Raw genomic sequence first — 26,360 nt, 5'->3', positions numbered from 1 at the left:
TATTTAAAATGAATTTAAAACATTATTTATTCATTCTAAAATTATTTCTTGAAGCATAAATTTAATCTAGAATATCATAGAAGTATTCAACACAATAAAAAATTACTTCAAGAAACTTAAATCCAATAATCTACACGGCAAAGTTTGGAATCAATCAATAGAATGATTAATTTCATTGCGTTTTAAAATTAAGCAGAATACATCAATGTTTGTCATTAATAGGATACTTTAGAACAAATTTCATTTTCTCTTAAAATACCGTCAAATACAATTATTATTATAACACTAAAAGAAATATCTCAAATGATAAATGTTGAATCTCAAACTTATAAAATCATGCAAGCATGAGTGTTAAATTTGAACACTTACATACATTTGAGGACTTAATTTTTAAGTTTGAAAGTTGAAGGGTATAATTAAAAACTATATTTTATGGATAGTTTTTGTAATTTATCGATTAACAAAAGAAAAACTTGTAAATTGCAAAAATTACTCTTAAAGCATGACGTTACAAATTTACCTACTTTTGAACTTCTAAAATTTAAAATCAAGAAATTAATTTTATCAAAGTTTTAAAATTAGGTTCTCAATTTTTCTCACGTGTGGATTCAACTTTTACAAATTTCATAAGTTCGGGAGTTAAATTTTCACATTTTTAGAAGTTTAGAAGTTGGATTTCATAAGGTAGAGAAGTAAAATTATTATTTCTAAATAGTTCAGGAACGTAATTGCAACTCTGCCACTACATTTTTTTTTTCTACGGCGAGTTTGGTAATTTCCAAAGGAAATAAAAGAAAGGAAAATGTTACGGAAAAAGGGAAAAGGAAAAAGGAGAAAGGAAAAGAGAAAAATGGCGCATCGACGGTAGAAAAGAGAGGGAATTGGCTACAGAGCAGAGCTAAGAGTGGAAGACGATTCATTTTCACTCACAACTCTAACATCGCACTTCCATTTCCACTCCCAATTTGCATGCTCTTTCTGTTTCTTCACATTTCTCCGCCCTAGCCATGGCGTCTAAGGGCAAAGGTATTGCCAAAGATTCCCCTTCCGGTAAACGGAAGCTTCGCGATGACAATACTTCCTCCGCTGCCCGCAAGAGGCGCGACCGGAACGTTCTCCAGTTCTTCGAGGATGTCGCTCCCGAAGTCGGTGGCGAAAGCGACGACAGTGATTTTTTTGATGGTAGATTCTATCTCTCTCTCTCTCTCTTTTTTTTTTTTTTTTTTTTTTTAATTCAACTCATCGTCGTTGTTTTCGTCGCGTTTGGGGGTTTGGTGTACTGTTTGAAGCTTGTTTTTGTGTTTTGTTGTTCTACATTGTGTTGGGTTTTGGTATTTTGGTGTTGTTTTTATTAAAATTGGTCTGTTGGAGGTAATTTGTGAAGATGGTCGTATTCTAGGCTCGTTTTGTTCGTTCTTGATGATCCCTTGCCTAAGACTATTTTTCTGCTTTGAGAAAGCTCGTTAAAGTGAAAATTTTACTCAAACGGTTTGATTTGAGAGACGTTTGTCTCATTCTATAGGTTGATGATGATTTTGACTTATTTGCTTAACTTGTGGAGAGACTCGCTGCGGATAGTATCCGCTGCTGCTTCTAGCGAGATCGATTGAAGTAGCTGGAGTGTATCCGCTGCGGCTCTCTCGTTTTGGGGTTTGATGCTCTGAATTTGTTTGTTCACGATTGAACTGATTTTGGAACTCTAAGCCGCCAGTGGTTGCATTGTTGTGGGTCGTTTTTTTTCCTTTCAAATTTCTCTTGTATCACTGTCTTTGTACTAGAAGGTTTTGGTTTGGTTTTTGACTATGAAGAGGATAAATTTTTGTTTTAAAGAGTGCAATTTTTATGCTAAACTACGAGCTTCCCCCCTCTATTTTTGCACAAAATATTTGGAAAGGAACGTACTAGAATCTAACAGAGAAGCATGCCAACTAAACTTTCTAAACCAGAACTAGGCAGCTGTATACGAAAGCAGTTACAGGAAAGAATTAATCTCAGAATATGGGCAACTATGAAAGGTGTGGGAGTGTACTCCAAGAGGGCATATGAACTTTAGCCATCAGTTCAGTATTTTAATTTTTAATGTTTACGTTCATGTTAACTGTGAGTTGGGTGCATCTTCACTATCAGTTTCTTAAAACCATGGTTTTAGCATACATAGGCAAAACTTACTTTTAAATAATAAATTTGGTCTTTGAAACTCATACTCGGGAATAACAACTATGGATAGGGAGTGCTCATTTTTGGCTTCTTTGCGCTCAATTGGGCCTTTTATATGTGCAGGTCCTTCATTTTATAAAGAACGTTTTAAGTTTTAAAATATTTGGTCTACTTGTTGGAGGTTGCCTAGAATCATGCTCGAAGTTGACACTTCGGCATTGAAACCTGAAGGTTAAAATTTTAAGAATGGGATTACTTCTTTGGCTAAAAATTGCAATTTACTCTATTATTTTTATTTTAATTACTTCTCTGTCATTCTCTTTTCTCATTGGTATTTATATTGTGGATAGAACTATATGATATTTGTTAGTTCTGTTTGTACAATCAATTTGGATTTTTGAAAAAAACTGGATTCTGGTTTTCCCCTTTCTTTCTTCTTCCTTAAATGATGGGTTGGTTTGGCCCTATTTTTTTGCCACTAAAAAAATCAAGCTGAATTGAGTCCCTACCTTCTTATCTTTCTATCATGGGGAATTGAGTGCCCTTGATCCGTTGGCTGGATTCCCTAGTGTCCACTGTCCATTAACAAGTTCTTATATCATTCAAGAATTCTGTCAGAAAGTCTGTTATTTTCTCTTTTTTGCCCGTGGTTAACGAAAAAAATCAATGTTTTTCTGTCCAAGTTGGGGTGTACATGTTACCTCTGTAAAGATAAGCCTCTAGACAACCCATTCTTTTCTTTTTACTCAACCCTCTTACTTGGCAAAATAGATCTCATGGACATGGAGGAAAATTTGGGGACATTACCAACATTTAAGAATGATGATGCAAAAGCTCAAGATATTCCATTCTTCCCAAAAGAAGAGGAAATGAATGAAGAAGAATTTGATAGAATGATGGAGGAAGTCTACAATAGAGCACCTGGATTAGGTGCATTTGCAGATGAAAATTATGAGAACAAAAATTCCACTGGAAGAAACCCTCCCGCACAATCTGCCAAGGAAACTATCTCTTTGTGGAAGGTTAAATGCATGGTATGGTGCTTTATTGATGGAAACAAATGCTTCAGCCAATAATTGAGCTTCCACTTTTCACTTCCATTTTTTCTAACTTCATACGTTGATTCTTATGGTTTGGAATTTTATTTGTAGGTTGGGCGTGAGCGGCAATCCGTTTTTTGTCTTATGCAGAAATTTGTTGATTTGCACTCATTTGGTAACAAGCTACAGATAAAATCTGCATTTTGTGTGGAGCATGTAAAAGGTTTTATTTACGTTGAAGCTCCAAGGCAGTATGATTTAATTGAGGTAACCTGAGATTTTCTGGTAATGCTAGCATAATTTTAGTGTTCAGTAATAAGTACAAAATTTGATGGATAATTCTGGTTCCAGGCATGTAAAGGCATAACTGGAATATACTCTACCCGTGTAGCTTCTGTTCCTGAGAATGACATCTCTCAGTTGCTTACTGTTCGAAGTAGAGTTAGTGAAGTCACTGTGGGTACGATGGCCCGTGTAAAAAATGGAAAATACAAGGGAGACCTTGCTCAGGTAGAGCGTACTAATTTGGGGAAGATTGGGTTTAAGCCTTATTAAAAACAAAATTCCCCTTAGTTTTCAAAAAATAATATTCGGTGATTCCTGTAGATTATTGCTGTCAACAATGCACGTAAGAGAGCAACAGTGAAGCTGGTTCCAAGGATTGATCTCCAAGCTATGGCTGAAAAATTTGTATGTAGTTTGGAATATCTTTTAAACTCTTTTATGTTGAATGGGTGTAGTGTAATATTTTTCTGCTTGTTGCGTCTTTTAACTTTTATATGATCCTAAATTACTTGAAACTAATATATTTTTCCCACAGGTTTTTTCTTGCCTATTCCATTTAAATATTTTGATAGTAATCGTCTTGGGTTGGCCTAGTGGTAAAAAGGTAAACATAGTCTAAATAACTAACTAAGAGGTCATGGGTTCAATCCATGATGGCCACCTATCTAGAAATTAATTTCCTACAAGTTTCCTCGACATTCAAATATTGTATGGTCAGGCAGGTTGTCCCGTGAGATTAGTCGAAGTGCGCGTAAACTGGCAAAGACACTCACGGATATAAAAAGAAAAATTTTGGTAGTTCTTTTGTTACATTTGTACACCACAAAATGTAGGTTTTTTTTTCATTCTTTCAACCTTAACTTGGTTTTTAACTTTTTATTTAAGGATTTTATCCATCAGATTCTCTGTAGAGTTTTTCCCAAAAAAAAAAAAGCTGAACCTTTTTTAAATGGTAAATGCACTTAAGAGAATTAGGAAAAGGAAGAAATAGATCCTTTTAGGATAGGGAAGGTGATGCTTTAAAGATTTGATAGTGCGTAAAAGTAATTATATTTTTGGTCATAGGGGGTATTTTTTTATGGAATTGATGTCTTATTTAAATCACTTATTCTTTTTTTTTGGGGGGGAAGGGGGAGTCAATTTTCTCCTTGTGTTGATAATATTATGCCCTTTTCAGTTTCTTAAGCTTTTACTTCAGTCAACGAATCTGGGAAAGTGAAACAATCTTGCGGGGAAGAAAAAGTGTTAAATGCCCAAAAACTTAATTGATTTTTTTATCGGTGTAGCCTTATGGATGCTAAACCCTAGAAGGGTGGGTGTGTGTGAGGTGGAGGGGGTGGGGTAGTTCTTCGATGTATCGTTGCTCCTTGGTCAACTCCGTGCATATTACTATTAGATTGGAATGAAAAGATATATCTGCTTTGGGAGGAAGGTATTGTAGTTTAATGAGTTTATGAAGTTGATTGAATACAGTATCTCATTTCACATGTTTTTCTGCATGAAAAGATTTGGTTGTAGATTTTCTCATAGAGTGTTCAATCGTAATTTGTAGGTGCAGTTTCTGATATAAAAATCTCTCTCTGTCTCTCTGGTTTCTTCTATATATACTTGATGCCTTAATGTTTTAAGAGAAATGTTATGTGGACATATTTGAGCTGAAATGATCTCTTTTCTCATTATAGGGTGGAGGAGCTGCTGCTAAGAAAACTGTCAATCCTGCACCACGATTGATCAACCCTAGCGAACTTGCGTAATAAGAAATATTTTGTTGCTTTTATTAGGTTTACTCTCTTTATGGGTACATTGACATCGAGATTTTTTTCCTTGCCTTTTACAGCGAATTTCGACCACTTATGCAATTTAGACGTGACCGTGAGACTGGAAAGCTATTTGAGTTTCTTGATGGGATGATGCTCAAGGATGGATATCTATACAAAAAAATATCTTTAGATTCATTAAACTGCTGGGGAGTGATGCCTTCTGAAGATGAGCTCTTAAAGTTCAAGCCTTCTGAGAGCAACGAATCCAATGATCTGGAGTGGCTTTCTCAACTTTATGGTGAAAAGAAGAAGAAGAAGAAGGTTGTTACAACTGAAAAGGGGGGTGGAAAAGGAGAGGGCTCATCAGGGTCTAGTTCCATGAGCAGCTTTGGAGATCATGATCTTGTTTGTTTTGGGTGAGTCCTTCATTATATTTTCTCAATAATTGTGCTAACAGATTTCTGTTGGCTCATAACTTTAACTACTTTATAATGGTATTGGTAATCTTGCTGTCCCTTGCAGCCGGAAGGATTTTGGGATGATATTAGGAACATCAGAAAAAGATGATAGTTACAAGGTATATATGTCACTTCAATTTTATTTCATTTCTTTATTTATTATTTTTAAAAAATCATGGGTATCATCACTTAATTCTATTGCTTGTGATTGATCTATACTTTATTTTCTCCTTTCTTCATTTCTATTTTCTAGATTTTGAAGGACGGCCCTGATGGATCTGTTGTGGTGAATGTGCAAAGGAAGGAGTTGAAAAGTGGGGCTTTAGATGCCAAATTTACTGCTGCTGATCACAATGGAAAGATCATATCTGTTTCAGACAATGTCAAGGTTTTGGAAGGATCATTGAAGGTTTGCTCTCGTTTTTTCTTTCTAAAAAACGATCTACCTGTTGGTGTACTGCATATAAAGTAGCCTGTTTTACACAATTCATTTGAACTTACAGGATAAGCAAGGAATTGTTAAGCATGTGTACAGACACACACTGTTTGTGTATGACGAGAACGAGGTGGACAATGATGGTTATTTCTGCTGCAAATCTAATATGTGTGAGAAAATCAAGATGTCTTACGATGCACCTGGTGGAAAGGTTGTGTGAACTCTCGTTAATATTTTTTAATCAGTTGTTTAGCCTGTGCCCTATCCAACAATTTTTCTTCTCCATTTAGGAGGATGACAAGGGTTTCTCTGGTTTTGAGGATTTCTCCTCTTCTCCCAAGTCACCTTTATCACCTAAAAAGTCGTGGGCAGAGAAGGAGACTGGTCGTGAGTGTATGTGTTATATTACTGATGCATGGCGTTTTTGCTCTGTATATTATTTTTTTGAGGACCTTTCTTGTGTGCAGACAATCGTGATGACAGAGCAGATGGAATGTTCTCCATTGGTCAAACCTTGAGAATACGTGTTGGTCCTTTAAAGGGATACCTATGTCGTGTTATAGCTGTACGCAAAAGAGATGTTACAGTGAAGCTTGATTCTCAACAAAAGGTTCTGACAGGTCTGTTGGTTGTGATTGTACCTTGGCCCTGTTGAATATTGTATGAGTACTGGTTGGTTTGGAGGGTAGTCAATTTTCCTCTGTTATTCATTTTCTTAAATTTAATTTCCACAGTCAGATCTGATTTTCTTTCTGAGGTACAGAGAAAGAGCTCTGCAGCAGCACCTCTAAGGTACTTTAACTACAAGTGTTAATGTTGATTGCACCTCCTCTGTTTCTCTACCTCTCTCTCACGCAATACAAAAATCATTTTACAGTGAGGATCCCCTAAAACCATTTGATATTCTGGGAAATGAAGGCGGCTCCCAAGGTTTGAATCCGTATTTGAAATTTTGCAACTACTTTCTTCAGTGAATGGGTTCACTTGAATGTTTGAGATGTTATATTTCTTTTCCTAATAAAGTTGTTTTATTTTGCCATTTTCTTTTCCTCTGAATTTTTTTTTTTTTTTGAAATGATTACTTGTTTGACACACTTGTTCTTTTTAAGATTGGATTGGCGGTGGGGGGTCATCTGCAGGTGGTGATGGCTGGAATTCTGCCGCGCCTTCTTCAGAAAGGTATGTTTTTGGATACCAATGTACATGGATATTCTTTTCCTTCCTTTCTTTCTTCCTCTTCTTCTTCTTTTTAAAAATATATATAATAATTATAGTAATTGTTCTTATTTTCGGTTCTTGATTTAAAATTAAGAAGCAACTGATAAAAACAAAGCATTTATGGATAAGTTAACCTTATTATTTTACACAATCAAGTCTGAACTTTGTAGAACATGATTATCTACCTGGTTTTCAATGTATTGTTGTTGGTCGAAGTAAGTTCTCTTGAAGTTATATGAACCCATAATCAGGTGAAGTTGTATAAGGAATTACTTGTGGATAGATCCGTGAGTGTGTACGTTTTGTTGAAATGCATTCAGTCTCATCTACCTGGCTTATGCTTTCAGTCTTAAGCCCAGTCTATTAAAAGCCCAAGTGCCCATCTCACATCCCATTTTATTTAAAAGCGTAATTAAATCTGGCAGTCCACTATCCGAATCACGATTCCGGCCCCCCCCCCCCCCCCCCCCCTTCATCTTCTACTCTTCACTGCTGTTTGCTCTACGATTGTCACCCAACCAACAGTGATTTTCGCTAGCACCAGTTATGCTGCTGCTGCTGCTTTTTCTTTTCTATTCAAGTTTACTGTCTTTTTAAATCTACTTTAATGTAACTTAAAATTCGTATTATTATGATTAATTGGGTATTATCATAAAATTCATATATATGTATGTAATATGTAGTATATATGTGTGTGCATACTTATGCATGCATCTATTGTATATGTATGTATCTAGAAGAAAATAATTAATCCTAAACACATTTGTATCTTAGTTTTTCAGAAATTGGTGCATCATCGTATCATATAATATCTGTTTGCACATCCATGTATGCATCTTTTTATCCATTGAAAGTTTATAGTGCAAACCATCATGGTTTGGCCTAGTAGTAAAAAAGGAAACATATTTCAGTAATTAAGAGGTGATGGATTCAATTCATGGTGTCCACCTACATAAGAAATAATTTCCTACAAGTTTTCTTGACACCCGACTGTTGTAGTGTCTGACGGGTTGTCCAATGAGATTAGTCGACACTCACGGATATAAAAAAAAGTTATGGTGCAATGGTGGGTGCATTGTATGATTTTTTCTTTTTGGTAAGGAGTGAGGCAGTGAATGGTGGGTGGTGGTTGTATGATTTTTTTTCAAGGAGTGGGGCAGTGAAATTAACTGGTGGAGATATGACCATTAGAAATTTATAGTGCTATGGTATGAAAAATTGTCATGAATATTTTTTGACTATGCATGCATCAAGATGTGTTATGGTCAGTCAAATGTTGAACTGTCGTTTGTTTATGTCTGAATAAATTTCTTTTATTTGTTATATCTAATCTATAAACCGTTTACTGTCGCACCTTAAATATAATATTTTTAGATTTATCTTATCTAGTATCCAATTGTTGCTTATTGAGACATTTGTATATATGGACTTAACTACCTTTTCCCTATGTACCTTTAAAATGTTATTTATGTGAATGTGCTTCCCTGCAGAAGTCCTTGGCCCAGTTTCCCTGAGTCTGGTACCTCGGTTAGTTTTTCTCTTCTTTCACCCTTTGTTGTTCTTTGTGCTGTTAAATGTTAATGTTCCAAAAAAAATTCAATGCATATCTTTGTTCCTCTTTCTGGTTGCAGAATGGTCCAGGGTCCAGTTCTACAAATCCTTTTGGTTCTGATGCTATAAATGGTACACTTAATAGGGTGTTTTGCTTTCGTAAATGATGCTTTATTTTGCACGAATGATATTTATGAGAAACTGATTGTTGCTTTATAACAGATGAAGATTCTCCTTGGATTAGCAAGTCGACTCCAGAGGCAAGCACATCCTGGGGTGCTGCAAAATCAAGTGTAGATACTGCAAACGATGGTCAAGCCTCTGGATGGGGAAAGGGCGATTCTAAAACTTGTTCAGATGGCAATGCCTCTGGTGCTTGGGGCAAAACAGTAGCACCTAGTGGACATTCTGCAGGCTTTACAGATTCAGAATCTGGAGGTTGGAAAAAGAATCAAAGTGCTAATTTTGGTGATGATAAAACTCCAGCCGAAACCGCTGCTGATAGGTGGGGCAGCAAAAGTAGATCAAGTGGAAGCTGGGGCGATCAAAATGCTTCAACCACTGTCTCTGAGGTTCAGCCAGCTGGCAAAGGAAATGCAGGTGCCTGGAATGAAGGCACTGCCCAGGATGAGTCAGGTGGGTGGGGTAAACCAAAGAACTTTGGGGATGTTGGCAGTTCTGCTTGGAATAAATCTACTGCTGGTGATCGAGATGGTGAAAATGACAGTTGGAATAAACCAAAACCTTCTAGCCACGATGGAAGTGTTGGGAAAAAAGAATGGGGACAGGGTAATGAAGCCAGTGATAATGGTAACAAATGGCAGAGTTCAAGGTCTGATGGTGGAAAAAAATGGGGCAGTAATGAAGCAGAACCCGAGGGTGGAAGCAGTTGGAATACATCCAAGTCATCTGATGTTGTTTCTGCTAGTTGGAAAGATAAACCCGACTCCTCAAGTTTGACAGCTCCTAAAGGAGATCAATGGGCGGGAGGTTGGGATAAGCAGCACAGTTCAAATAATACAAAAGCCTCTGATGACAATTCTCCTTGGAATAAAAAATCTGTTGAAAGTGGGAAAGATGGCGAGATTAAGAATCAAGGCAGTGGTTGGAATGTTGGAAAAACTTCCGGTGGAGATTCTGCATCCGGATGGGGTCAGACAAGCAAGGAAGCTGGTTTGAGCGATCAAGCAGGTAGCTGGGGTTCGAATTGGAAAAAGAATTCTGGTGCTGGGAATGAAGATTCTAGTTCGGCCAAGAAAAGCAGCTGGGGTTCTGGAGGTGGCAATTCTAACTGGGGAGAGAAAAGCAACTGGAACTCAGGAAACGAATTTAATGCTACCACCGGTGGTGCTGAAGCTCAAACTGACGTTTCTAATGATACCTCAAGTTATGGGAGTTGGAAGCCAGAAAGTAGTGATAGAGGAGGGTATCGTGGAAGAGGTGGTTTTAGAGGAAGGGGTGAAAGGGGCCGGTTTGGTGGCAGAGGCAGATCTGATAGAGGTGGTTTTGGCAGAGGTGGATCAGACAGAGGAGGTTTTGGAGGCAGAGGCCGTGGGAGGTGGAACAGTGAAGGTGGTTCAAATGATGGTGAAAATAAAGGATGGAGCGCTGGTGGTGGTAATGACAACAAGGGATGGAGCAGTGGCGGCGGAAGTGATAGCAAAGGATGGAGCAGTGGCGGCGGCGGCAGTGACATCAAAGGATGGGGCAATGGTGGTGGAGGCAGCGACAATAAAGGATGGAGCAGTGGCGGTGACGGCAGTGACAATAAAGGATGGAGCAGTGGCGGCAGCGGTGGTGATAATAAAGGATGGAGTACTGGTGGTGAAGGTGGTGGTGACAGCAAAGGCTGGGGTAGTAGTGGTGGCGGCAGCAGCGACAATAAAGGATGGAGTAGTGGAAGTGGTGTAGGTGGTCATGACAATAAAGGATGGGGCAGTGGTGGCGGCGGCAGCAGCGACAATAAAGGATGGAGTAGTGGTGGAAGTGGTGTAGCTGGTGGTGACAACAAAGGATGGGGCAGTGGTGGCGGCGGCAGCGACAATAAAGGGTGGAATAGTGGTGGTGAAAGTGGTGTAGATGGTGGTGACAACAAAGGATGGGGCAGTGGCGGCGGCGGCAACAATAAAGGATGGAGTAGTGGAGGTGGAAGTGGTGGTGGTGGTGATGGTACCGGAGATAAAGGGTGGAGTAGCGGTGGTGGTGGCAACAACAAAGGATGGGGTGGTGGTGGTGAGTCTGGTGACAACAAGGGGTGGAGTAGTGGTGGTAGTCGTGAATGGGAGAAATCTGGATCTGATGGAGGTGGATTTGGTGGCAGAGGACGTGGAAGATGGAGCAGTGGAAGTGGTTCAAATGACGGTGACAGTGGGAGTGGGGGGTGGAGTGGTGGTGGTGGTGACAGAGAGAAATTTGGATCAGAGCGAGGTGGAGGTGGATTTAGAGGTAGAGGCCGTGGAAGATGGAACCAAGAAGGAGGTTCCTACGATGGTGACAATGGAGGGCGAAGAGGTGGATATGGAGGCCGAGGACGTGGGAGATGGAATCAAGAAAATGGTTCGAATGAAGGTGGTGACAATGGTGGTAGAGGTGGATTTGGAGGTCGAGGCCGTGGAAGATGGAATCAAGATGATGGTGGTTCAGGAGGATGGAGTGGAGGAGGTGGTAGAGGCGGATTTGGTGGCCGAGGTCGTGGAAGGAGGAATCAAGATGGTTCAAATGAAAGCAATAATGACGATAAACCTGCAAGCTGGAGCGCAGGTTCAGGTAATAGTGGAGGGTGGAGCAGTAGTGGTGGTGCAGGATCTTGGAACCAAGGTGGTGATGAAAAGAACGAGCAGCAACATAGTTGGAAATCGAGCAATGATGGCGGTCAGGGATCTGGTTGGAAGGAACCAAGTGGGAATGATCACAATAATTGGAAATCATCTGGTTCTTCTGGTGCAGGCAATAGTTCTGGCTGGAACAATTCAACTGCAGCCAAGGAGATGGAAGAGAGTGGGGGTCAGAACAGCTGGAGCCAATCGACAAAGACGGATTCTCAAGGTGGAGGCTGGCAGAAGTCAGCATCTAGTTGGAATGCTGGAACTGAGAACCAGACAGCGACCAAGGATGTGAGTTCAGGTTCTAAAGATGGAGGTTGGGGAAAATCTGTTGAGCCATCAACCCTGGACAAAGAAAAAGCCAACGTAGGTGCCCAAGGAGGAGCAGCAGGTTGGGAGAAGCCTACATCTAGTTGGAATACAGAGCAGTCTCGGGGTGAAAATAACAGTGGAGGAGGAGGAGGAGCTTGGGGTAAATCCAGTTCTGCCGGCGAAGGGAAATCATCATCTGGTTGGGGTAGCTGATGAACGGTAACATCTCAACTCACATTTCCTCCTGGACAAACCTAATGGAGTTTGGCTACTAAGAAAACTGTTGCAAGGACATGTATGAATTATGTTAATATCTTTATAACATTTTGAATATTTTGGGTAATGCATGCTCCGAATGTTTTAATCACAAACTATTATTCTTTGAGCATGCTTTGATTAACCAAGGAAGTCGTTAGGATTCAAATATCTTTCTTCTTGGTTGAGAGTCTGTCTTAACCAATTGCTTCAATGATATTGTTTCTTGTTTTCCCTTTTCCTCTTTGCTTCTAGTTTTCTTCTATCGAGAATTTCACACGTTCGATCTTCAAGCGAATGAGTTGACAATTAATCTTGACAGTTGATAATAACTTTCAAATTTCTAAACGACAATGGTGCAGTACAATGCAGGTTATCTTTTGCTTGTTTTGGGGGAGACAGACAATCATCCTCATATCCATTTTCCACATGATGTGTACGTTGTAGACAAGACATGGCGGCCGTTTCAATAGATTCCATTTTGTCAATCTTTCACCGACTTTAAGATATGCCATGTTTTAGTGTTTGAAGTTCACTTATTTTAGTTTACTTTATCTTGTATTAAATATCTGCAACGTTGCGAAAGGGAAAAGATGGGTCTTTGCTCTTTTTTGTTTTATATTCTCTTTTTTTTTTTCCATGAAATTCTCCAATTACTACAATGACAATGTTAATAATAAGGCATCGTAGTTGTTTGTGTACAGAATTAAGACAGTAAATAGAGTTAGAATGACCATGTTAACAGCCGAAAGAGATGGTGGTGGTGCATTGTTTATCCCGCCCCCGCCGAATATCATCCCAAAATAGTCACCACCACCATCGCTGCCACTGGATCCTGAGCTGGAGGAGGTTTCGTCTCCTGGGTACGAACTGCTCTGTCTAGTCTCCCTATCAACAATGAGAACGAAACAAACTTTTAGTTGATATATATCAACTAGCCAACTCTGAAGCAAATATGCAACTAGCCAACTCTGAAGCAAAAATGTCAAACAAATAAACATAAAATCGGTTCGATTAATATGCCTCGAATTATTTACAGAAAAACACAACATAAAAATGAAATTTATTGTCTTGATTTCATTTTATTATTAGATCAAATCATGAGCATTAATAGAAATAAATTGATCTATAAAGCTCATAGCATACAGAGAAAAAGTTTGAAAACTGTGGTCTTCTACTTTGATCCACTTGGGAAAAAGGGGTGAGTGAGAGGTCATAAGTTTGATTATAAATTGAAGCTGATAAGTAGGGTCCACCATTTCCAAATAATACTGAGAAAGAAAGTGGGACCTAAAAGACATAGCTGGAAAGCAAAAACTTCATATATGTATACACATATAAATATTTATGAAAAAGGAAATAGAAAAGGTACAAAACTACTAATACCATACTACTAACCAAGAGATGAACTTTTCACCACTGCCATTCATTGATTAATTTAATGAAAAGCTCCTTCACTTGCCCCAACGGCTTATTTTTTCACTGTACATACACATGCACTTACTCTCCCTTTTTACCCTTTTTTATGCTTACAACTAAAAAAAGACAAATTCATTTTTTTGCTTTTTCTTTCTTTCTACTTTAGTCCATAGGACAACTCTACTCTTCTAATTGAGCTGATGTTATGGAGGTTTAAAATACTCCTAAAAGACAGCACGTCATGTATTTAATCTAATATGAATATAGATATTAACAACTATAATCATAACTTACAAACTTTAATAAATGACGATCAAAGTCTGAAAACGAGTGACTAATTACTCGTAAAAAAAATTACATTGTGTTGGATTAGACGAAGAAAAGGAGTGACTGGTGGGATTATACATTCTAATTTCATTTTTTAAGCGAATCTTTTACCCAATGAATAAATGACGATCTAAATAAGATTTTGATGGGTAATGGAAAGCAATGGGTCTTATTTTTCCAGTGGACAAGTGGACAGGACAGGCAAAAGACAAAAAGAAAAGAAAAAGAAAAACAAATAGGGCTGTTGTGTCAGGTCAAGATTCTTTCTTTAGATCACATTTACTTTCTCATTTAACTCGTATCCCAAAAATTACCACCGCAATTTAATCTCTCTTTTCTTTTGTTAAGAATATATCATTATCTCTCTATATATATATATATACTTGAAATTTGTTCAAATAGGAGTATGAGGGCGTTTTGGTAATTGGAGGAATGAATAGAAGAAAGAAAAGGGGTACCTGGAGCCACCGAAGACGCCGGCGTTTAGAGTGAGCTGGTCGACAAGAGCGGCGGATTTGGGCGGCAAACTGGAAGCTTTAACGTACATATTGCTCAGTCCTTCGCCGGATGGCACAAAAAATGCTCCATTTACCATTATGTCCCCCTCCGTCCTCCAGTTCCACTCCGACCAATCTCCCGCGTTCGTGTCCACGCGCTTCGTCACCTACCCCACCCGTCAAAACGACACCGTTTTTCATTGCTTTAAAACTAATAATTATAATTCTGTCGCACGTGTGGCTTTTAAATTCTTTTTTCTTTTCAACATAAAATTTGAAAAATGTAGAAAAAACTAATTAAAATTTGAACATTTCAAAAGTTTTTAGAGATTGAGTATTATGTTTTAAAGAAAGATGGAAATCACCGTAAATTTACATGGAGGAAGAATCGATTTAATTTTTTAAAAATGATTCAATTTTTATAACAGACAAAAATCTAATTTATTTATATATTAGGAAAGCTAATTAGTCACTTAATACAATTTGATACTTAATTTTGATATAAGTTTTACAATAAGAATTGAAAACCATTAAAAACTGAAGTTGAATTTTAAGAAACTAAATCATTATCAAATCACCATTTTCAACAATTGTATTCCCTTTTCAATTAAAGGTTAAAACCTTTGAACTTTTTTCCAAGTTCTTTTCTTTTTTCTTTTTTCAAGAAAATCTCTCAAATTATTTCACACATTATAATATTTTCATTGTCCAAATTTCGAAAACAATTTCTAGTCCAAAAGTAATTTAAAAGGAAATTATTTTTAAAATAAAGTACAAAAAGTTAAAAGATGTTTCTAATAATTAATCTCAATTTAATTTTTATAAAAAAACATTTTAGAAACCAAAAGGACCTTAAAAATCGAACAACCTCTCCTATGAAAGCCTAATTGCCTCAGCGGAGCGTCCCGTAAACGCGCCGGTGAACACTATTACGGACTGGATAAACTGAGAGAGTAAGGTTAACGTACCTCCTTCGCATTGGGATTTCCAGGAGCAATATACCGATTCCCTTGGCTGTTGATTGTCGGATTACCACTCCCGCCGATGGCGTACATCTCCCACGATCGGAAATCGTTGTTTACAACGTGAATGTATCCCCGTCGGCACCGCGGCATCCTCTGAACCAGCTTCTCCCCGAACAAATTAAACGCAATTGTCACCTGCATCCCTGAGTCCGGCGTGAACCCATCGTCATGCCCTAACAACATCACCTCGTCGTGGTGCGAGAAGTAGTTGTTCGAGATCGTGATTCCGGTCGATCCCATTATGGCGTCGATTAAGCCATCGGTACAGTACGAGAGAGAACAATGGTCGATCCAGATGTTTCGTGAGCTAAAGATCGAGATTCCATCGCCGTCGGACTTTCCTCTGTATCCGACATGCGTAGGGGACGATCGGATGTTGGTGTGGCCGGTAGGGACACAGTGGTGGATGTTGATGTTGTGGATGATTACATTCGAGATGTATTGGAGTGTGATGCAACCGCCGCCGGTAATGTGGACATTGGCGCCTCGGCCATCTAGGGTTTTGTAACTGTTCATCATGAGTTCGTATTTGAGTTTGATTGTCATATCTGCAGCAAAGACGATCCATAGAGGTTCATCTTGAACCACAGCGTAACGGAGAGTTCCAGGTCGAGGGTTTACAGGGTCGGGATCGGAGGAATCTGTAACTACGTAGATCTGACCTCCTTTCCCTCCCATGGCATCTCGGCCGAATCCAATGCCGCAATCGGCGAGTCGTTGACGATTAGCTTGCCAGTTTGAGTCACAACGCCAACAATCGTCGATAGGGTTTCCGGTTTGACAGGAATTGGATTGCCCTTTTGAATGAACGGACAGCATTTGTCTTCTGAAAAAGGAATCGTTCACACTCCTGCAAGAAAGAAAGATAGCCTTGTATTAATGTGGGGGAAGCCATAGAAACAGGGGAGCTGCAGCTTGAGCAACACAGTAATGCACACCAATTGTTCGATAAAATGTCAAATAGAGTTCAAGTGCAGACCCCATTAGGGGTGTGCTCTTTTTACAGCCAGGAACAAAGGGGAATGGTGGATACCCAAGATTCCAAACAGAGAAACCAACAAGATTGAGACAAATGTTATAATGGGTGAAGAGATTGTTACCTTTGAACTTGATAAGCAACAGTCTCAGGATCTGGTAGAAGATTTTGCACAGTGAGATTGAAGTTGAAAGTTGCCATGGTAAGTGGAAGCAGAGTGCAGCTTAAAATCCAGATGAAGAAAAGAACCCCAGTAGTAGCAAACATTGTATGGAGCTGCTTGAGAAGAAGAAGAAGAAGAAGAAGAAGAAGAAGAAGAAGAAGAAGAAGAAGAAGAAGAAGAAGAAGAAGAAGTAGAGTCTTTTTAAGAATGAAGACTCTCTTTCAGGTACCTTCCTCTGGAATGAACTAAGAACAAATCTGGTTAACTAAAAATGAAACTGCAAAACAACATAGGAAAAAGAGAGAACATGGGGAATGGCAAAAAGGGTAAAGAAGGAAACTGGAAAGTGCTTTATTTTACTTTGTTGTTAGGGTTTTTGAGCATCAAGAAGGAATGGAGAGCAAGACAACTGTGTCTGTAAGAGGGGATGTGAGAAGGAGAAGGAGAAGGAGAAGGAGAAAGAGAAATGGTTCTTTCTCCCTTCCCTTCTCTTTATTCTCTTTTGCGTGTCCTTTTGCAGCCTGTTGCTTACATTTTTCTATCTGGTTTTTTTTTGGGTTGGCTAAATTTATTATAGGCATATGAAATGTTAATATTCTTCTTCTGCTTCTTCTTCCTTCCCATTTCTTTCTTTCGGTTTTCTGTCTCTGTATTAAAAATTATTTGCTGAGAAGAGACAGTCTGTTCTAATGTTCCTCTGCATTCAAAGCCATACTTTAATTCTTATTCTTCATTATATATATCTATATGATATTCTTCATCTTACCTTTTTCTTCTTCTTTTTCTAACAACTTCTTGTGTTTCATGGATCATGATTACTTTCTTCAAATATTGGATTATTTGTAGTTTCTATTTTTAATTGTCAAACCTTTAGATTCCTAAACTATATCAAATCATGTGGGATGAAAGGAATGGTTAGAGGTTGAGAGCTTAAATCTAAAATGTTGTGTGTGATTAGTTGAAAATGAGATTTGAAGATTAAGGCAAATAGTCTATATTAATTGTTTTTTATGTCAGTTCATGGAGAAATATTTGTTAAATGTCACATAAATCGAATTTCAATAGACTACTATTTGTGTTTATTTTTATACTATACGCAATAGTTTAGTTTTTTATAAATGCTTTCAAAAGTTAATTTAAAGAATAAGGTAAGGTCCACCATAAACCAACTATGTATGTATAAATAAATACAACAAATATAGGCATGTATAAATAAATACAAATATCTCTACTAAAATGAGTTAAGGTTAAATAAATTAGAAATAATCATTTCATAAAAGAGAAATAAAAATAATGATTTAGAAAAAATATATATGTAAGGACCCACCTCCAACCTCCCACATGCTATTCTATGTGTCTATTTTTCTTAATGAAACCAAATTTGACTTAAATTTTGCTTTGTAATAAATGGTTGGAGGTTGGATGAATTTGATAGATGCCTCTCTACTTAAACACACACACATATATTTCTTATCTATTTCACAATCTAATTAATTTATTATCAACTTGCATTATATTCAATTTAATTTTAATTTTTTAATCAACAATATTTAATGTCACTAATGATTAGGAGTAGTTGGGTATAGGTTTTTATTAAAAGAAAAATGGACCAAAGTTCTATCATTTTAAAGATATTGTAATTGGGCTAACTCCAAAAGAATGAATTTTGTGTGTGTAACTGTGTAGTCCATATTAGAATAATGTGGTGGATAATTGAGACCTAACATATATGAAAAATATGGGATGAGAAATATTAGAAAGCGACATTTCCATTTGGTATGTGACAAACTTTGAAAGTTTAAAGGATATAGGTTTGTAAAAAATGCTCGTGAAAAAAATAAAAAAGTGACACGAAAGTACTTACGATAGTGTAGAGTATGTACATAATACGATGAGGATCAAACCTCCAACTTATAGAAAGTAAGATCATGTCGAGCTTGAACTAATAAATTGCATTTTTTTTTCTTATAATAACACAATATTCTTTTGTATTGTTCACTGCTGTTTTACTTTGAGAGGTCTAAATTTGAAAATAACGTTTCTCTACAAGTTGTTTTTAAATGAGCCTTTAACTAAAATAACCTAAATTGCTATATGATATTACACAATTGGTTTTTCTTTCAATATATTACATAAAAGTCCTAAATGGGCTAATTTATTTTACAAGAGAATTGGTCAATTTACTTTAATACCCGTATTTATTTAATGTAAACGAAAAAAAAAATTGAAAAGGAAAGTTTTGGAGATGCTTGAAAAGGGGAAACTATTTGCACGTACAAGGAATTTGCACCCTGTCTAGTGAAAATTACCATCATTTTTCAAAAATCTCCCAGTCGTTCGCCGTCTTCCATTCTTTGCTCACATTAGGGTTTTCATTCTTCGTCTCCAACAGTGCCGACACCGTCTTCCACTGTGTTGCAAAGCAATCTTCCATTCCGGTGAGTCTATTTCTTTAGTCTTATATGAAATAAAATGAGGTATATTTGCAATGCAGCCTTGAATTTCTTTAAAGTCTACAATTTTGGCCACCCTAACGAAATATATTAGAAATATATGTCACCAATAATTTTTTGTTGTAATTAAGGAAGAGTATATATTTACTAAATCACTGAAAAAACATATAATCTTCTTCGGTTACTGGATGTCCATATATATGTATTATGGTAAACAAGGAGGAGTATATGTATAGGAAATCACATAACACACATATCATATTCATCGGTTATTGTATGTCAATTTATATGTATTATTGTATATATGAAGGGGTATATATATAAAAAATCACAGAACACACATATCACATTCATTCGTTACTGTATGTCAAATTTTATATATTATTACATATATGAAGGGGTATATATAAAATTATATGCATTATTCACATAATAGACAATTCATATTCCTTGGCGACTGTATGTAAAATTATATGCATTATTGTATATGAAGTGGTATATATGAAGTATTTTGAAATATAAGGTTAAAGAAAACTACGATGTAATGGAATATTGTATTCGTTACTGTATATGAAGTGGTATATATCTAATACATTATTGTATTTGTCACTGTATGTCAATTTATATATATTATTGCATATATGAAGGGGTATATATAAAATTATATGCATTATTCACAGAATAGACAATTCATATTCCTTGGTGGCTGTATGTAAAATTATATGCATTATTGTATATGAAGTGATATATATCTAAAACAAGTATTTTGGAATATAAGGTTAAAGAAAACTACAATGTAATGGAATACCGAAAAATATAAGGAATTGAGAAAGAAAACTAATCGAAAATATGAGGAGAACCAAAGTTGTCGGCGGTTGAGGAAGACAACTAACTGGAAGGAATCGAGGAAGATAATTAATCGGAATTGGTGAACAAATTCCATAAGTTGTCGGCGGCGAAAAGTGGATGATGTACCAAAATTTGATGACTGCAGATATTACTAGTGAGAAAATTGAAGAAATTGACGACGACAGACGAAGAATTAAGATGATTTAGCTGCAGATGAAGAATTAGTACCGAATTAATCAAAATCTATTTTTAAAATTATTTTCATATTAAAAGATATATTATTTGATGATAAATGAAAATAAATTATATAAGGTAACGTTTTTCATTAATAATTAACATTTTACATTAATTAATATAATAATTAAGAAAGTTATTAATTAGATATTAATGATCAATATAATGTAAATAAGGAAATATATACTATTTAAATTTGAAATACCCATATAATTAACGTAAACGATAAGGTTAAAATTGTTCAAAAAATACGAAATCCTATCAAGAAAAAATAATTATTTTAAAACATTTGTGAAATTTCCTAGTTAAAGTAGGCATTTTCACTAAATTTTTTTTTTAATAGAGGGTTTTGTATTTAACACCTAACCAAACTCAACTGTTTTTCTTCAATTTCATTGCAAACATCTCAACAAATATAATAAAAACCTTCGTTTATGCTATGGAGAAATAATTTTGACGTTTGAATTAATTTTGCTACAAAAAATTGAGACACTTTTCGAATTAGACTTTTATTTTACGTAATTTGGAACACATCCATTTAAAATCAATTATTTTTGTGACTTGTAAGTCTAAAAAAAGTTGCAAATATAACAATAAGATCTAAACTATTAACGAATACATAACAATAATTTTTTCTTTTTCATAGACATAACAAAATTTGGATTTAGTTCTCGAAATTTATTAGTACAGTGATATAGTTTGTCAACTAATGAGTTTACAAAGAATGAGGTTTATCACCGAAAAAATTTGCTATATTTACGATTGTTCAAAATTTTTGCTACACGCTTAATTATTGTATCTTAAACGCTATCCAATGCAATCACCTAAGAGTTTTAAACCATCATGGATTGACCTAAGGTAAAAAGGAGACATAGTCTCAATATGTAATTAAGAGATCATAAGTTTGATCCATGGTTGCCATATCTACTTAGGAAATAATTTATGCAAGTTTTCTTGACATCAAAGTGTTGTAGGATAAGCCCAGACACTCACGGATATAAAAAAAAAAAAGGAAACAACTGTTTTTTCTCTCTCTTTTTTTATTTTGGAAAAAGTTGCTTTTCATATTGGGCTTATGAAAACCATTACGGCCCAAATAGCCCATCGGCCCAGCAGTGTTTGGTTCGGTACACGTAGGAAAATTTAAATTAGGTTCGGAACTTGCTTCGGACAGCCGTTGTGCTGCTTGAATAATATCACATTAGAAATTTACCCTCAAACTTTTATCAATTTCGCGCTCTTCACTCTCCTCTCAGCAGAAGAAACTTTTATCCTTCTTTCCAAGATCTCTTGTTTAAGCTGAAAGATTTCAGGGTTCCATCGTAGAATCTCCAGCATGGAGAATATCATTTCGCTCGATCCGAAGAACTGCGGCGTTGTAGGTACTTTTTGTTTTTTTTTTCACTCAGTGCAAATTTCTTGATCTTTTCCTTCTCTTCAAATTCTTCAGATTCCCGTTTGTTTCCGCCCGATTGGTATTAGTACAGTTGGATTTCCGGAAAATTATTCTGTTTCTAGGCATTGGGATTGCTTAATTCGAACTCTAGTTGCATCTGGGGTTTATATCATTTACGAAGGGTCTAGGTTTTGCTTAATTAAATCCTGTTGTTCCTACCGTTTAGGGGTTTTGTCAATTTTGGCTGAATTATTTAATTTAGGTGAACTACCTCGGCCTTGTTCTTAGTAAATCGAAGCAAGCGATTTTCAAGTTTGTCTTAGTGACTGAGAAAGTTGGTTTTAGGTCAAAACGTGAAAATAGCTGGGGAGAAAACGATGAAGAGCTCCAAAGGGCAGAGGAAAAGGCTTTCCGATATAAGCAACTTGAAGGAGCAACCTACACTGCAGAAGCGAGATACGAAGACGCAGCCGGGTTTGCTTATGACCTATGAATATGTTGATAAGTTACAGAAGGTAATTCTGATGTGTTCTATAAGCTGCCCTGTTTGATTGGCTAATATTATTGATGATGTTTTGATTTTTCTTTCCAGGAAAATATGACACTCATGAAAGTTATCGCGGAAAGAAAGTATCCTTTTTGACAGGTTATATTTATCCATAACCAGCAATAGCAATTTTTTTTTCTGAGCTTTCTTTTTCTTTTTAATTAATGAAGTTTTTCCTTGATGAGTATTTTCAAATAGTCGCATAATTGAGATAAGTGGAAATGAGTTAGAGAAATTGAGAACCAATTTTCAGAAATTGCAGCAGCAGAACATGCAACTTGCCCAAGCAAACTGTCAAATGCTAGCGGTAATTTTGAATCTGCTTTTTTCTGTCTTTAGTTTCTATTGTATCACTTGTTCATGAGAAACTAATAACCTAGAAAATAAATTTAATACCTGGAATGCGTTTTTTTTTTCTTTCTATTTTCAGGAACTGAATTCAAGTAAAGATCGGGTGAGATAAATTTCTGTGATCTGAAATTTGATTTAGTTTCCACATCAAACCCCCTTTAAGTTGCTGCAACTGAAACTAATTTTATTTTATGCAGTTAAAAGCGCTTCAGCATGAGCTTGGATGTAAAAATGGCATTCTTATGTCCAGAAAGCTGGTTTTGGAGGTTACTTCGATTCCTTTTAGTCATTTCAAATTTGCAACTGAGTGTTTATTGATTACTGACACTAAAAATTTTTTTCCCAGAGTAAAGGAAAATCAGCAACACTTCAACCTGGAGAGGTGCATAAACAATACTATTGTTATTCTTTAGTAAATATTTCTTAGGCTACTTACACATTTCTTTTCTGTACCTCAAGGTAGGGACCACGGAATGTAATGAGGCAGAGGAATCTATAAGTGCAAATCAGGATAACAGGCCTTGCAAATCTAACAGGAAACGGCAATCCAGACGAGAATGTAATTGACAGTGCACTAATTTACCTTCAGCTTCAAGATATATATATTATCGTTTTTTGAAAACCAATTCTCTTCTGAGTGCAGCTTTTGGCACGTCAAGTCTTCAGACAGAAGTTCCAAAGATCGAAGGCAAAAGGTCTTTGCGTGGATTTAATTGCTTTATTGGGTTTATCTGATTTTAGCAAATTAAAGATAAATCAACCATGATCTTGGTTTAATTTCTGATAGGCCTTGTTTGAGACAGCAGTCTGCAAAGTTCAAAACAGAGGAACCCGTGGCTGCCAATGATATTTTGGAGACAGAAAATTCCAATTCTAATGACGCTTCTCAATGTAAAGAGACTTCAGTTCTACAAACAGAGGTGCAAAAGGTTGAAGGCAAGAGGTTAGTGCATGGATATTTAGTTGCTTTATTTGAGTTTTTGTTTTCAGGATGTGCTCAAAATGACATAGCATTAATACATACTGAATATTAGCTTCATTGATTTTCCAATAGGCCTTGTTCGAGAAGGCAGTCTGCAAGATTCAAGGCTGAGGAACCAGTTAATACAAATGACTTGCAACAAATAGAAACTTCCGATTCTACCAATGCTTCTCAATGCCAGGAGACTTCAGTTCTTCAAGCAGAGATTCAGAAGGTTGAAGGCAAAAGGTCTGTTCGTGGATATTTAATTGCTTTGTTTGGCTTCATTTCTTAAACTATTCCAGATAATATAGCATACACGAGATCGATTGACATGAGCTTTACTGACTTTCTTATCAGGCCTTGTTTGAGAAGGCAGTCCACAAGATTCAAACTCGAGGAACCAGTGGCCACCAAAGACTCACTTGAGATTGAAAATTCAAATTCAACCAGTGCTTTTCCATGCAAAGAGACCATGTGTGAAGTTGTTCCAACTTCATCAGTAGGAAAAGAAGATTATGACAATTCTATTGATAGATCAGAAGTTCAAGAATGTCGTAGGACATCTGTTGGTAGACCGTCAAGGCGAGCCGCTGAGAAAGTTATCTCCTATAAGGAAATTCCAGTTAACATCAAGATGCGCAGACAGGTATAATCAATCCTAACCAAAATTGGCTCGTCCTGTTGTCTAGATGAGAGATTTGTGATATTAGTAGATATTGAAGACAAGACTGCAACACTAGTTTTGTATCTGTATTCTTTGATAGCATTAGATTCTGCTCTTACTGTAAAAAGCTCTAGTTTGCTTCCTTGTACCTTAAGACTTAAATGAGCTCATTGAATGAAACCAAACCTTACAACACCTTTCAGACTAAAATGACCAATTAGTTTTAGGACACAATTTTATCTTTGAAACACACTCTTATTTTGCCTTGGCAAAGTTAACTAATGCATCTAGTTGAATGTAGCACAATAGTTTTGCCTTACCAAAGTTAACTAAGTCTAGCTCTTGATCTGTTCCACTTGAAAATCTTCTGAACTATAATTCTGGCATGAGGAAGCAATGGTATTATGTTTCCTTTGCCATTATCTGATGCTTGAATTAGTTCAAGGGTTCGTTTTCTCTCACTTTCCATTGGCATGTTTGGGAGGATGAAATACAATGAGTTTGTAGTGGGTTTTAATTTCAAGCGCCTATATTTGGATTGAGCATTTTGGGGCATGGTTTGTAATATCAAACTCATTCCCTTCCCTCAGTTTTCAACTCAATGCTCTTTCCTATCATTTTCACACTTCACAATCCCATTTCTGTTTCGCTCTTAATTCTACACTCGTTCCTACACTCTCTCAAATTCTCGAATACCAATCTTCGCTCCTGTCTTTTTCATTTTCCTGTTTTACTGTCTTGCTGCTGCATGGCCTTAGTTTTTCTTACCTGATATGATTGAATATGCATATTCTTTTGGAAAAAAAAAAAAAAAGATGAGTCCCAGTTTGTTAAAACCAAGAGAATGTACTACTACTACTACTAAATACTGCTACATTCATTAGTGCTTTAGTCTGCTTTTAAACAGTTTTGAGTTTGGAAAAAATAGTAGGGGGAAGAATTTTTGTGGTGAGTGGTGGTGTGTGGACCCCCCAAAAAAATTTCACCTGCTCTCACATGCTAAAGCAGACAAGGAGACACTAAACCAAAAGAAAAAGGTGGATTTTATGTTTCATCTTTTTCTTCTTCAAATCCAAACCGCGTTTGATCCTTAAGTGTAAAAGAAAGAAATATATATATATATATACAAAAAAGGAATCAGAAGCCTTTGAATGTGTTCCTTCTGGCTGCATAAATCATTTGTATGATTTGCTGAATGTGTTTGGGATTCACCCAAATCACTATTATTATAACATTATCCGTAGACTATGCTAATTTTGTAATTCAACTTAATGTTTTCAAAGGTAAACGATTCATTGTATTGTTATGAGAAAATGCATCTGAAGGTATAGTGTAAATTTCGGGTAAAACCTTTTTGTGACTATGCAAAGAGGATTCCAGCACATCCCCCTTTTTATTTTATTTTTTTTTAATTGGTAAAGTTGAGTTTTCCATTGTCATTAGTTGTGTGTTATAGTTATTATTGTTTTATCTTTTTGCAATTTAGTCCTTGTTACCAACAAAAAGTTTCAATTTAGTCCCTTTTGATCCTTGTGTTTTAAAAAACATGTGTGCATTTGTTCCCTAATTTTCAAATTGACATTTTAGTCTCTAATTTTCAATAATTAATTTAAAAGACGTTTTTGCTAACAAACCTAATTAAATTATAAAAAATAAAATAAAATAATCTAAATATTAAAACTATTTCCAAAATACAGTAAAATTCATTAAACCTCTTAACTTATTTAAATTTGTTTTTGTTATATTTTTGTAAATAATTTCAATATTTTACTATCAATTACAATTTTTCCTTTTTAATATTTATTTTAATGCTGCATCATATGGGAAGAAAATATGAGGTAATTAAACACATTGTGCCTTATGATTGTTATTTGAAGTTTTAAGAATATTATATTCTCTTTTTAACTGTTCATAGGGTTTTTTCCCTCTCCAAAAAAGACAAAATAATTCCCATCATTTTGAATCTGAATATTGAATCCATTCATGACAGATTGAACATAATCATCAACCTGCACTGCATGAATAGGACAATGTAACCAATAGAAAATAAACTATATGTATGTTTGGCTAAATTATAAATACAGACATTTGCATATATAACCATTAAGTACACAATGTAAAAAAAATATATATGAATATATATATATATATATATATATATATATATATATATATATCTTATCATTAGTAGGAGGGGTTCT

The 26,360-nt window shown here is 36.1% G+C and overlaps 3 protein-coding genes across 7 annotated transcripts; 2 read left to right on the top strand and 1 right to left on the bottom strand.

Annotated features, from left to right (window-relative positions):
* The first annotated feature begins 805 nt into the window (after positions 1-805).
* Positions 806-12,913, top strand: LOC103496462 (protein RNA-directed DNA methylation 3). 4 transcript variants are annotated; one of them, XM_051082529.1, is made up of 19 exons: positions 806-1,182; positions 2,929-3,191; positions 3,309-3,464; positions 3,549-3,707; positions 3,804-3,887; positions 5,165-5,232; positions 5,320-5,658; positions 5,765-5,819; positions 5,954-6,109; positions 6,204-6,347; positions 6,427-6,529; positions 6,604-6,756; positions 6,871-6,928; positions 7,014-7,066; positions 7,246-7,315; positions 8,845-8,881; positions 8,986-9,037; positions 9,128-12,258; positions 12,667-12,913. In XM_051082529.1, exons 1-18 carry the CDS (start codon positions 1,008-1,010, stop codon positions 12,250-12,252), a joined length of 5,250 nt encoding a protein of 1,749 aa, XP_050938486.1. In that variant the 5' UTR covers positions 806-1,007; the 3' UTR covers positions 12,253-12,258; positions 12,667-12,913. The 4 variants fall into 4 exon arrangements, with proteins under 4 accessions (XP_050938486.1, XP_050938485.1, XP_050938487.1 ...); XM_051082528.1 differs by having other exon boundaries at positions 12,657-12,913; XM_051082530.1 differs by lacking the exon at positions 12,667-12,913 and having other exon boundaries at positions 8,848-8,881; positions 9,128-12,534.
* LOC103496461 (probable pectate lyase 12) lies at positions 12,877-17,451 on the bottom strand. The gene is made up of 5 exons (XM_008458316.3): positions 16,897-17,451; positions 16,663-16,839; positions 15,506-16,412; positions 14,499-14,704; positions 12,877-13,182 (listed from the first exon to the last, which is right to left on the bottom strand). Exons 2-5 carry the CDS (start codon positions 16,803-16,805, stop codon positions 12,951-12,953), a joined length of 1,488 nt encoding a protein of 495 aa, XP_008456538.2. The 5' UTR covers positions 16,806-16,839; positions 16,897-17,451; the 3' UTR covers positions 12,877-12,950.
* Positions 17,452-21,470: 4,019 nt separating this feature from the next.
* LOC103496463 (SHUGOSHIN 2) lies at positions 21,471-24,307 on the top strand. 2 transcript variants are annotated; one of them, XM_008458318.3, is made up of 12 exons: positions 21,471-21,619; positions 21,979-22,148; positions 22,226-22,263; positions 22,379-22,487; positions 22,611-22,634; positions 22,729-22,797; positions 22,878-22,913; positions 22,991-23,090; positions 23,175-23,226; positions 23,319-23,474; positions 23,586-23,741; positions 23,853-24,307. In XM_008458318.3, the coding sequence occupies exons 1-12, from the start codon at positions 21,574-21,576 to the stop codon at positions 24,145-24,147; spliced, it is 1,251 nt and encodes a 416-aa protein (XP_008456540.2). In that variant the 5' UTR covers positions 21,471-21,573; the 3' UTR covers positions 24,148-24,307. The 2 variants fall into 2 exon arrangements, with proteins under 2 accessions (XP_008456540.2, XP_008456542.2); XM_008458320.3 differs by having other exon boundaries at positions 21,475-21,615.
* The last annotated feature ends 2,053 nt before the right edge of the window (positions 24,308-26,360 follow it).

Source organism: Cucumis melo, chromosome 3, assembly GCF_025177605.1.
Source record: "Cucumis melo cultivar AY chromosome 3, USDA_Cmelo_AY_1.0, whole genome shotgun sequence".
Lineage (NCBI taxonomy): Eukaryota > Viridiplantae > Streptophyta > Magnoliopsida > Cucurbitales > Cucurbitaceae > Cucumis > Cucumis melo.
This window is presented reverse-complemented; position numbering and strand designations above follow the sequence as displayed.

Bases quoted from the DNA above. Each gene is read 5' to 3' on its own strand.
- LOC103496462 (XM_051082529.1), top strand. From the start codon at position 1,008: ATGGCGTCTAAGGGCAAAGGTATTGCCAAAGATTCCCCTTCCGGTAAA. The intron at 3,192-3,308 runs GTATGGTGCTTT...TTTTATTTGTAG, and splicing joins TGTGGAAGGTTAAATGCATG to GTTGGGCGTGAGCGGCAATC. The intron at 7,067-7,245 runs GTTTGAATCCGT...GTTCTTTTTAAG, and splicing joins AAATGAAGGCGGCTCCCAAG to ATTGGATTGGCGGTGGGGGG.
- LOC103496461 (XM_008458316.3), bottom strand. From the start codon at position 16,805: ATGTTTGCTACTACTGGGGTTCTTTTCTTCATCTGGATTTTAAGCTGC. The intron at 16,413-16,662 runs GTAACAATCTCT...TCTTTCTTGCAG, and splicing joins GTTGCTTATCAAGTTCAAAG to GAGTGTGAACGATTCCTTTT. The intron at 14,705-15,505 runs GTACGTTAACCT...CGGGTGGGGTAG, and splicing joins GAAATCCCAATGCGAAGGAG to GTGACGAAGCGCGTGGACAC.
- LOC103496463 (XM_008458318.3), top strand. From the start codon at position 21,574: ATGGAGAATATCATTTCGCTCGATCCGAAGAACTGCGGCGTTGTAG. The intron at 22,488-22,610 runs GTAATTTTGAAT...TTCTATTTTCAG, and splicing joins CAAACTGTCAAATGCTAGCG to GAACTGAATTCAAGTAAAGA. The intron at 23,091-23,174 runs GTAATTGACAGT...TTCTGAGTGCAG, and splicing joins ACGGCAATCCAGACGAGAAT to CTTTTGGCACGTCAAGTCTT.